Source organism: Dermacentor variabilis, unplaced genomic scaffold (assembly GCF_050947875.1).
Source record: "Dermacentor variabilis isolate Ectoservices unplaced genomic scaffold, ASM5094787v1 scaffold_12, whole genome shotgun sequence".
Classification (NCBI taxonomy): domain Eukaryota; kingdom Metazoa; phylum Arthropoda; class Arachnida; order Ixodida; family Ixodidae; genus Dermacentor; species Dermacentor variabilis.
Genome location: NW_027460280.1, coordinates 51215905 through 51228283, shown reverse-complemented (window position 1 = coordinate 51228283; position 12379 = coordinate 51215905). Strand labels below are relative to the sequence as shown.

The window sequence follows — 12379 nt, the reverse complement described above, 5'->3', positions numbered from 1 at the left end:
CCACTGTCGAAGCACGCATGCCGAAGCCATCCTGGCCCAGCGTGGCGCAATTTAGGTCAATTATCTGTGTTTGGCGCAGTTTGGCACAGGAACTGGCGTTTGTATCAAAATGGCAGAATTGGCGCAGTAGTCCTACTCCTGACTTGTTATAACGAATCCACGTTTGACATGAAAAGTACCTTCATTCTATATAGTAATTCTACATAGCAATATTAGCAAAAAAACTAAGAATAAAAAATTTCCCAAGTATACTCAAAAGAAACTCAAGGGTGATGCCTATGAAAGATCAGCAAAGGGTCTCCTGCTAATTTTGATCACCTGTAAACAGCTTTTCATGTCGATTACATGCCACATTAAGAACATTAAATTGCACATGAAAAATACAAAGATACTGTGACATTGTTCAGGCAAAACGCATATGCAAAATTTGTCATTGCAAAAACAATAACTTGCAGAAAACATGATACACAAGCTGAAACGAAGAATGTGGAAATAGAATAACACAAACATGTCCCAAATTTAAAATTTACAGAACTGGCATGTAGGCAAGGTGTGCAAAGCAGCTTGCTGTCCTAACACGAAAAATAGAGATGCAAAGAAGAGATCTCCACAACCAAGAAGAATAGAGAAAACACTTACGTGACAACTGATAATGTGCTTGCATCCCAGATCTTGCAGGTCTTGTCCCCAGATGCAGTGAGAATCTTGGTGTTGTCAGGACTCCAAGCGACCTGTAAGAAGTGCAAACCATAAGAGCAAACAAAATTACTATCGAGTGAATACCCATTCTTTTGTAAACAAAAGTACCAATGCTTACAGCATAGATGCCACCACTATGCGCTGGAGACCCAAATTCACCAACTTTTTCATATGTGCTGGCATTGTAAAGGAACATCTGAAAGAAAAACCAGAAATATGTTAGCACACTGTAATACCAAAAATACTGACTAAAAAAATTATGCATGCATCATACCATAGTAGAGATAAACTAGGCTAACCTTTCCATCAAAGCCTCCGCTTGCAAACAGTTCACCATTAGGTGAAAATCGAACAGACTGGACAAAACGAGCATGGTCCTGAGGAAGAGAAATGCCTGTTCAGTGTTTTTGAAAAGCATAACAATACTGTTTGTTGTGCATACAGGTTACATCACTACCACATATAATGAATGACACTAAACCATCATTATCAGCCATATTAATCCAAAGTGAAAGAAACAACAAAAACTGATTAGCGTAACTACATCAACAGAAATGGTTCATACAAGTTCATGTAAGACTTAACAAATAGCAAACTGACAAGTCTGTTTCTAATTCAGCAATATTTGATCATTTATTCACTTACCACATTCCCACATCACTTAATGATGGAATAAATTAAATGGAGTTAAACAAAATCTACAAGTTGAGGAATAATCAAAAACAGGTTGTCAACACTTGTTCAACAAAACAATTTGTTTATCAAATCATAATTTATCAACCATTCCCAACATCCCAATGTAACTGAGGAACTATTTGAAATAGATTTTAAAAAAATAATCCTGAAACGAACAACTACTTCTTTGGATCGAATAGTCACAACATTACAGCAACTCCTGCACTTGAGAAAGCAATCCAAAGGAAATTGTTTAACTGTTGCATCTTCCCTATGTTTAAGGAGTTCGAAACATATTTTCTGAAACACCCTGTATTGTTGCTATAGCAATTATACAGACGCCCGAGGTGCAAAAAAATGCCATCATCGCCGCCGTGTTCGTGCTGTCCTGCTCGATGGCACATGCGCAGCTTGCGCACAGTGGGTTAAAGGGCCTCCAGAGACGCAGAGCGCATGTGGCTGCAACAATGACGAAACGATGCCATCACACTATCGTTACACTCAATCACCTCGACCTTGATGGCGGAGTAAGAGCAGCGTTTTGCCTTCCACTGCTGGCATGAGTGTTGTGCACTATAGGCACACTAGTGTTCCTGCTGAGTTGCTGTGCGTATGAACTGCTCTAAGTGTCTGAGTGGAACGGGCAGTAAATGTTAAGGTGTTATCTAATATTTCACTGGGCATTGACTAATGCGGACGATTTCTCATGCACCATCGAGGTACAACAGCACTGGCGATGTTCACCACACCGGTGCTGTGAGACGCCTAGTAGCTGTCAGGGCACTGTTCCTTCTACTTAGCAGGAGTTGCCTTGCGTGCTGCGTCACACCAACATGTTGAGCACGCATATAACTAGAACATCGCCAAAGTAGTCCAAGTGCAATGCTAAATCTTATTAGCGCGCTGCCGATGCTTCGTCCTTTGGGCAAAATTGCAGAATTATTTTTGTAAAAATATTTCAATTTGAACATCTTATTAAGGTCTGTACACACAATCTACAGAAGAGAACCCACGTCAAGGCCACTGTAGTGATGTGTTTATTCTGTAAACCGGCTAACAAAAGAGACCATAAAAAAGGCATGTTGCTCACTATTTAAGAGCTAGATTGCATTTGACTGACTATTATGATTGAAAACTGCAAGTTGAAACTTTTACAGACAATAATGGCTATATGCCATCACAATGGAATATGCTGAGCATAGACAAAACACGACAAACAATGGAGCCCTAGTTACATTAAGATGTTCATCAACTAGCCCACGTAATGTTATAGGGGTTAATGAAACTGGACGATAAGTGGAAATGGCACATTGAGGTCGCTTTTTAAGAATAGGCACCACATTAGCATGTTCCAGTTTTTAGGCAAAGTGGTTTCTTCCACAGATTTACATAGCACAGGTGTAAGCATCTGAACGCCATGTAAATACACAATAAAAGCAAAGTAATGGGCATGCTGCTAAGTCCCTTATCTATCAATACACAGAAAAGCACAACTGCCTTCTATTCCTCACGAGTCAAATTATGTTTTCCATTAGTTAACTTCATAGATAACCACACTGTAATGCAGCATCAGGAGCTGTTGTGTCAGCAGAAAAATATGGAATCAAATTATCAATTAAAATTGTCTGCTTCCACTTCTTCAGTGCAGATAAGATGGCCTGCGTGTTTCCAAGCAGAAACCAATGCTTCATTTTTATTATTCCTTGTAATAAACTCACATATTCTCTGGGACACTGGTGAATTGGTGAATTAAATTCAGCCTTGCCCAAAAGCACCTTACAGTGCAACCTTGCATTTCTCTAACCTGCACAGACATGCCTTTCTAATAAAGTGAGTGTAAGTCCACTGATTTATTGTGCAACTTCACATGCCTACTAACCATGGTTTACCACTGCTACATTGCAGTGACATTGCCTATGATAACACTTACATGCCATGATTTCAAAAGCATTCATTTTATGATTACCCCGCAGCTAATGCATATTTTTGCTTTCAGACAATACGTTGTATAATTTTTATACTGTAAGCCTTTTTCATGCCCATACAGCAGGAGCAATTTAATCCAGGCAAAAATCTTCTGAACACCACGAGGGAATACATACGAGATGCTACCCAAAAGTTCGGGGAATTTAAATAGCATGTGCGAACTGGGTGTAGCACACATTTCTGCTGCTAGATGTGGCGAGCACTACAATTTGTGTATCAGTGTGCTGACAGCTGCACAGCTGAGAGGATGTGGTGGTTTGCTTAATGATTTTGCAATGCTATGTTTTACTGATCCTGCAAGTTCTTTTTCAACAAATATGAAGGACTTTAAGGAGCAAATTATCTGCATAAAATTTCATTTCACACTTAACAAAACTGAAGGGGAACCCATCGTATGTTACAGGAAAATTACGGTGTTGATGCTATGACCCCAAATTGAGATTTTATGGGGTATAAACGCTTCAAAGATGCCCGAATATCTGTTGACGACAATGAGCGTTCTGGACACCCACGAACGAGCACGGCATGAGCAACGATAAAAATCTCGCACAGCTATCCACCTAAATAGCAATTTGACAATAAAGGATGTCTGTGATGTTGTAGGACAGTAATACGGCACAGCTGATGTTGATCTTGAATCCACAGTTCAGCGAATTTCTCGGACACTTTGAATGTAAGACGCATTTCTGCCAAATTTGTGCCAAGACTGTTCAGCGATGAACAGAAGCTCTACCATGTTTCTCTCCATACAGAACTCATGCAACATGTCAGAGATGACCATAGCTTCATCACCAATGTTGTAATTGGTGATCAAACATGTGTTTGCAGTTATGATCCTAAAGCTGAACACAGGTGCCACAGTGGAAGTTGCCCAATTCACCACGGCCGAAAAAGGCACGTCAAGTTTGTGGCTATGAGAAGTCCATGCCGGTTGTTTTCCTTGACCTTCCCGGAATTGTCCACAAGGAATTTATACCTCCTAGACAAATCATCAATAGTAAGTTTCACTGTGAGGTTTTTAAGTCCTTAAGGGAGAGCATTCAGCACAAACGTCCAGAGAAGTGAAAGAAAAACTGACTTTAAAACTCCAACCAACGCACCTTCTCACGCATTACTCGTTCACGAGTTCCTGGCTTCCGAACATATCACAGTGCTTCCGAACCCACCCTAAACAGCTGACCTCAGCCCCTATGACTGCTTCTTGTTCCAGAAAATTAAATTGAGACTGAAAGAGCATCGGTTAGCCCAGTTGAGATCCAGTCAGAATCGCAGGAGGTCCTCAATGCACTCGCACCAGAAGGTTTCCACAGATGAATGGAATCGTAGGAATACATGCTCAAGGTGACTAATTCAAAGGGGACAATGCAGATCAAGAGTTATGATGACCAGACTTCTTTTATGACCAAATTCCCCAAACTTTTGTGTAGCCCCTCATACATGTATAAAAGAAAAAAAGGAAAAACAAAGAACACATATGATAACAGAGTTGCAATACTTAAAAGAGCATTCAACAAGAAAGTCTGCCCACGCGTCACAACACATGACATTTTGTCAGACAAGCCAGAGACCATATTATTTGCAGCACTTCATAGGACAATTGGAAGAACACTTTTCTGGGAACAACAGGAAGTATGACTCAACATTTCTTACGAACTCGTCTATGGTGTTAGTATTCACAACTTCGCTTAGCGGCCTATTCTACAGCTCGATAGCTGATGGGACGAATTAATATTTGTAAGTGTTATATTTTGAAATAGATGGCGTAATGCATTTCTATGACTGTACATTGCACTCTGCAATATTTTTTTATGTATTTCTCGACACAAACTGAATGTTACGTAAGAAAATCATATAGGTGCTATCAACCTGGCCAGGTTGATAGCACAATAAGGGCAAAAAATTTACATCTTCTAAGAAACAGAATGGTGGTGCTGTCTGTCACTGTTATGGCAAAACATAGCCCACACCATGTTTTGCCATTCCAGTGAGAGATTGCACCACCATTCCTTTTCTGCAAAATATATATTTTTTGCTTCCTGTTTCTGAAACATCCAATAACCTCTGTAGTTCTTGCTTGCAGACGACACAAGCGTGGCGCGAAATGTCCCTAAATCGCCGGCACGCGGGCGGGGGAAAACGTCGTCTGCAAGCGAATAGTACGGTGGAGCCGCTAAGCGGCATCTCAGGACAAAATCGAGAGAGTAACAAGAAAGGGCACAGCGGATGCCGCGGCACTCACGCGGCAGGTACAGAAACAAATAAAGGAGGCACTGCTTTGACCTGTGTCGTATCGGAGCTGGTTCTTTATTATTCTATGGTATCGGCGTGCGGAGCAGCGTTAGCGTAATGGCACCAAACAGGCGATGCCACTATAGTGGCACTTACAAACAAAAAGTGGTGCTAGCCGCAGAGGCATAGTACGCCAGGCGGGACTTCCGCATCGATGAGAAAAAAGTCTGTCGTTGGAAGGGGCAACGGGAGACTCTTCCGCGTGTGCCGCAACGAGATCACAGCGATAAGGAAGATAAGTGTCCAATAAGAGAAAGGAGCTGTTCACCGAGATCACGTCGTGTCTTGAAGCGTGCGATGCCACACTGTCTGCATATGCATGGGCATGCAAATACGAGCTTGCGCGTGTCCGCAAGCGTTCGTGTGGTCTGGGCCGAGGCTAGTGGCAGTGACGACGGAGAGTGAGCTCGGCATGTTCATATGAAATAAATGCTGTTATCATTTCATGAACGCTGTCCTCACTTACGCTGTCCTCATGTAAGTTTTTTATTTTTTCTGGGTTCGGGCATTCGGGGGTCAGCTTAGAATCGGGCCTGGCCTAGATTAAAGTAAATACAGTATGTGCACCTTAGTCGCTCTCATATGGGCTCCGATTTTCATCTAAGCATCATTTCTTCACTTGCATCACGACCTTTGCACCCATCTGCACGACACTGGCTAAGTTACACCACCCAGCAGGCACTCTAAAGCTTACACAGCAACTCCTAACATAGTGCCTGAATTACATAGTGTGACAAAGGCAAATCAGTTCAACGGAAGTCCGCAAGAAGGAGGACATGTCATGAAAGGGAGTAATTATTGTACACCCAAATGATGCACAAAGCTACAAAAGAAAGTGATACGGGTTTCTCAAAAAAAAAAAAAAAAATCCCTGCAGTTTAGCAAAAACTCGTCACGGTCCGGGATTTGAACCTAGGACCATCCCCTTTTTGGACACTGCTCGGCTTTCCTTCCATGAAACCTGCATGGGCTTCCATTGTAGCATCGTGCTACATTTAGGTGGATGACAATTTTTTCCTTTCATGGTGTGACAAGAAGAATACTGCAGCATATCAGAGCATAAGCTTTTGCAGAAGCATGTCAGAAGTCGCAGACATTTTTTTATAGACAGTGCTAGCGCAGTTAATCACGTTTTTTGTCACTCATGCTACGCTCATTTAGAGGTGAAAGTTACAGCCATGCTATCACCATCAATTTCAGTGAGCAGTGTTGCAGACTTCCGCTTAATTATAACCATGCCTGCCAACCTGAAGATTTGGAAATTCGTAAAATTATTGCGGCTGGGGGAGGGGGGGGGGTGCGGTGGTGGTGGCAACATTTTCTCAGCCAGCTGCAGCTGCGAGCATTGTGAGCTTCCCCAAATAGAACATGGAAGCCTTTAACACCTGCCGCGGTGACTCGTTTCGTAGAGGCCGTGAGGTGCCGCGTCAACAACCCCTCGGCACCGCATGACTAAACGTGATCAGCTATTGTTAGTGAAATTACCAACGCCTTCACGGTTCGACTGAAGCAGGGGGATTTCCTGGAAGGAGATGCCTTGCGGTGCCTTTTCACGGGCCTTTGAAGATGCCAGACAATGGGCTGCAGCGGAGGCCACTGTGCGAGGTCCGCTCTGGAATTTAGAGGCGCCGGCTGGAGTCTGGCGTGACCACCTGGCTACGGGGACGCAGGACAATGGACAACACGACGGCTGCGTTGCGAAGGTCAGCTCCGAGTGCTGCAAAGGTCGTCGGCCCTCGGAGGGGGCACTGAAACCTGTGTGTGAGTGTGTGTGTAAAACGTCCCGCAGAGAGGCGGCTTGTTTTCGATGACGTCGAACGTTTTGCCTCACCTAGGGATCTAGGGAACACGAAGTGTTTAAAAACGGCTGCTGTTGGCTGCTAGTGTGTGCTCGTCGTCGTGCTCTGTGCTCGTCAATGTACTCGTGAGCTGTGTGCTCGTTTGCTGTATGCTTCGTCTTGCGGGCTCCATTTGGGAGTCACGCTAGACTGTGTAAATGTATCCCATGTTCAAATGTAAATAATGTAAATAAATCCTGCTCGCCTAGTCCTGTCGCCAAAGTTCCTCCGATCGTCCAACAAGCCCGACTCCAAATCTTACAGCGGCAGCACTTTTTTTTTTAAGGGACTTACCTTTTGCGACAAGCTTACTCACATTTTCACAACCGCAAGTGAAATGAGTGTCTTGGAGAGTAAAGAGTGAAAACTCCACTGGGGCACAATTTATTTTTGCAATGATTTTGCAGTTACCGAATTTGCCTGCTTCAGAAACTTCTCCGTGTAGGTTTGCTCAAAGCAAGTACCACTCTGGTGCACTTTGACCATCAGCAGACTTTCAAGTGTTCTCTCATAAACAGATGAGCAAAACTTCGTTCGAGTTTTGTTTGCAGTGCTGAATGTTCTCTCACATTCAGCATTGCTGCGGGGAATGGAGAGAATACCCAGCGTAACCAGTGAAATTCTGTGGAACCTGAGTGATCCGTTGACACTCCGAACGCTTCCCAATTGCGACCACTGCACGTCGCACCTTGGTTCGTTCAATATGTCGACTGGAACCTGATATGCTTGCAAGTTGGCAAACTCGACTTCAAGTGTATTGATTGCTTCTTTTGATTCACCACTCTGCTGGAATAAGATAGCAAGAAATGCCATAATAAAATAAAGTACGCTGTTGAATGAAGCAGTTTCCAGAGCTTGTACTTGAGCAAATTCAGCCATCTTGAGATTGGAGTCTTCTAGCGGGAATTTGTGGCAAATGTAATCGCATGCTGCCGTTAAGTACAAATGTACAGCAGAGAAGAACTGCTCTCTCTCAATGCAGCTCAGTGCCTCAACCACAGAGTAGGTTGTGCTGCCAATGACTATGTCTTCGTCACCTTTCTGGTTCTCTGCAGCTCCATAGTCAACTTCCAGCAATGAATGACATGCCTTGGCAACACATGGGCGCACAAATCTAGTGTGGAGATCCTTGAAAAGGCAGTTTAAGAGGCCCCTCAGTACATGAAGCTGAGGAGCTTGAAGAAGGCAGTTTGCCTTCTCAAAAAAGCGGTATAACGTTTTGGAAAAAAAGACAGCATGCCCTGTTTAGCTTCGATGACAAAAAATAAAACAGGCGCCCCTCACGGGTCACGTGGCTGGCTTCCCCAGAATCCTTGGTATCAAGTGTTTTTTTGCTTGAGGTCCAGAATGAGCTCCTTTCCTCTTTCGCGAGAGTTCATTGCCATCAGTGCTTTTTTTCCCCGAGGCCTGCAGCAGTCTTGTGAAGATGTGTAGCAGACTTTGGGGTCAGTGCAGGGTTCTTGGGGGTTTGTGAGGAAGCCTTCGGAATTTGGTACGACTCCAAAAACAAGCTCTGCTTGTTGCACTGCTGTTTCAGATAAAAAGCAGCTGAGTAGAGGTTTCCACTGGTCGAGCAGCCTCTTCAAACACTTTTCCAATGACAGCCAACGTGTCGGCGAATGCTTTAACATCTTTGTGACCTCGCAGTCATGCATTTTTTGGAACTCTAAGTCTATCTTTGTTTCAAGCTTTTTCTCTAGGTAAAAAAAGTATGTCAACCAAAGCCTCATCAACCTTTGCAGGAAGACATGAAGCTCCTTTTTGGGCGGCCAAGTTGATGAGATGGCACGGGCAACCAATCCCAATCAAACCTGGTTGATCCTCTCTCAATACAGTAGAAACACTTTTTCTTGCTGATCATGACAATGGCATTGTCCGAACACATAGCCAACAGGTTTCCAACAGGCAAATTCCGAGACTTCATCTCGTCCAGAACCAGATTTGCAATCTAGTGACACGTCGCTTCCCCTTGGATTGTCCCGAGGCAAAGAAGGCGGCTTTCGACTCTACTTGTTTCTTTAAGAAATATGTTGCAACAATAGGGTAAAGCTGCGTATCCATTTTGTTACTGCCATCCACAGCGATTGAAAATACTTGCTGCTTTAGGGCATCCAGCAAAGGAGTCTCTGCGTTGGTGGCCAGTTCCCGAATAATTGAAATCGTCTTTGTTTGTCCACAGGCCTAGTGTTTCGCTTCTTCGCACTTGGGGAACATCTTCCGAAAAAGCGGCCTGGCATGATTGCCGCCACTCAGCGGGATGTGTTCCAACTAAAAACGCCGTGAAGAAGCATTCTGCACGAATCACACTGAGGTTGTTGTCGCAGCATACAAAATTTGGTAGGCTTGGCTGGCTGTCCGTGGCTCGCACATATCCCTGATGCTTTTTCGAAGCGATGTGGACCTTGATGTCAGACTTGCCGCCATGCAAGATGTTCACATCACAGGCACACGTGGTGCAAAATCTGAACTTCTCCCCTTTCTTTGAGGGCACGAAGCACGGAAATTCTGCTGTGTACGATTTCAAAAACACTTGAAAGTACTGTCGGGGCTTCGAGCCCGCCATTGCACTGCAAAGCCACTACAGGCCGGAGCCGCACTGCGGGCGACGCGGCAGCTAGTCACACAAAAGGCGAGTTCAACACTGCAGTGACTGAAGCTGATTTAAGTCCAAAGCCACGCGCCTGCGCGAACAAAGGCAACAGCATGGCAATAGGGTTGCGGAGGCGCTGGAGGCACTATCGGCCCTATCGAGCTTTGAAAATGGATTCGTGACCTCCCGAGTAGACGACAGAAATCACTATAACTTTGCAGCTGCTGCTGATGATAACACGCATACATATTGCCCTCTTGTGGCGGCGCAAGGTACCAGACTGTAGTTTTACTATATTTTCACATTTTTTTCGCAAATAAAATGTTTTCCGTAAAATTTCAAGCAAGATTTGTAAAATCGTAAGACTGCTCAAAATTCTTACTTCTTACGAAAAATTCGGAAGAGTTGGCAGGTATGCTTATAACACACAGATTAAAAATGTCTTTACATTTCTTTTTTCACATATCTTCAATGGTAACTCAACTAGGTGGGCTCCGGGAACTTTTTTCTGTGCCAAAATGGCGTAAGTATGAGAAGGCACTTTGAAATCTGTGATGTCACATTTATGTGCTAGTACTGAGGTTTCGACATGAAATTCAGGAAAGGGAAGTTTGGTCTTTTTTTTTTCTCCACTATTAATTTACCCTTATCTGTAAAAAAGAATGCAAATAAGAGTTTTGAAGTTATACTTTGCCAGCCTAGCCTGGTTTACTGTTGCTCTTCATTCCTTTTAAGAATCTGTAGACCATAGACCACCGTGAAGTGTGTATGTGGTTCCTCCTCTGTGTCCAGTCTTGAAGCACTGCTCTTTTTGTGATAATGAACCAACTAGCCCATCAGTCAACCCGTGTAGACCATCCCTTCAATAAATGCTGATTTTATGCAGTTAAACTTCGATATATCGAACACGGATACATCGAATTATTGCATATGTTGAACACTTTCTATATCACCTGGAAAATTGCACGCATATTAAGTTTTTTATTTCGAACGGGATTGGACGTCAAATGGATATATCGAACTCCGCCACCTCAGATCACGAGCGCTTTGTTGACAGGCAGCGAGCTCTCCCGCAACACTCTCGAATATAGCGGTGGCGCGATGGGCGTCCCTGACTGCTGCGCTCTATAGCTGCACATTTAAACGTAGTGGCTTACACATGAGGTGGCTTGGCTAGTTCGACAACGTCAACGACACATTTCATTTGCCGCACTGACCTTCGGTGCCATGCTCTGCACCTGCCATGCCTCACGAGAACTGGCGGTTGCGTCGCTCCCTGGGCTCACTCACAGATGCCTTGGCAGATGCCACTTAATACTTTGTTATTGACAGTGTTTCAAATGCTTCAATTGACGGACGTGGAGATCGACGCAGAAGTATCGGCCAAACGAAGATGCTGCCGAGGTTGATCCCGCAAGCACTGATGTTGCCCCGCTACCAACTTCAACTGAGGCTGTAGCTGCTTTGGCCCTTCTACGCCGCTACTGCGGCGCATTAGAGGGCACAGGCCTATCTCTTATGGATCGTTTAGACTAGGTTGAAGACTCCGTGTTTAAGTCCATGGCTGCCAATAAGAAGCAGGCTACACTGCTGCAGTACTTTCAGCCAAGTAAATAAATACTTTGTGTGAAGCTTCAAGTGAGTACTGCGCCACGATTGGAGCGTGATCACGGATCATTGTTCGGAGCGCGCATTCAGTTGCGCCGCGCACAATTCGCCTAGACCGCGCCAACTTTGCACAGCTGATGAAGTTGAATCAATCGCGCGCTCCCAGCTGACAATGTCAGCACGGCCTAGGCCAATTGTGCGCGACGCAGCCGAATGTGCGCTCCAAACAGCGCGACGCAGCCGAATGTGCGCTCCCCGATCCCGCCCTTGGTTCATTGACTGATTTGCAGAAGTTAGACGCGTTTTTTACGTGATCTTATATATCGAATTCTGGCTATATGGAAACAATTTTGCGATCACCGCGCTGTTCAATATATCAAGGTTCGACTGTACATTCCCCAACAAGCATAAAAACGCCACTGCCATGATAGTCCAACTATTGCAGTAACAAAGATGGGACTCTGGAAAAAGCTTCACTATTACTAGCACTGCTCTCTAAACATGATACTGAGCCAAAAACTCCAATAAATTTCGCATGTTAGAACTCAGCTGCCAAATTTACCTGATTATCACCACCATCAGCCTATCTTTATGTCCACTGCAGGACAAATTACTCACTGCGATCTCCAATTACCCTTGTCTTACGCTAGCGGATTCCAACGTACACCTGCAAATTTCCTACTTTCATCACCCC

At 44.2% G+C, this 12379-nt stretch overlaps 1 protein-coding gene across 1 annotated transcript in view; it reads right to left on the bottom strand.

Annotated features, from left to right (window-relative positions):
- Positions 1-12379, bottom strand: part of flr (actin-interacting protein 1 flr) — a 66955-nt gene that overhangs the window by 35580 nt on the left and 18996 nt on the right. Inside the window, exons 6-8 of the mRNA XM_075677387.1 lie at positions 999-1076; positions 818-895; positions 640-731 (exon numbers count right to left, since the gene is read on the bottom strand). Of these exons, the coding sequence (XP_075533502.1) occupies positions 640-731; positions 818-895; positions 999-1076 (248 nt within the window). The remainder of the gene's footprint in view (positions 1-639; positions 732-817; positions 896-998; positions 1077-12379) is intronic.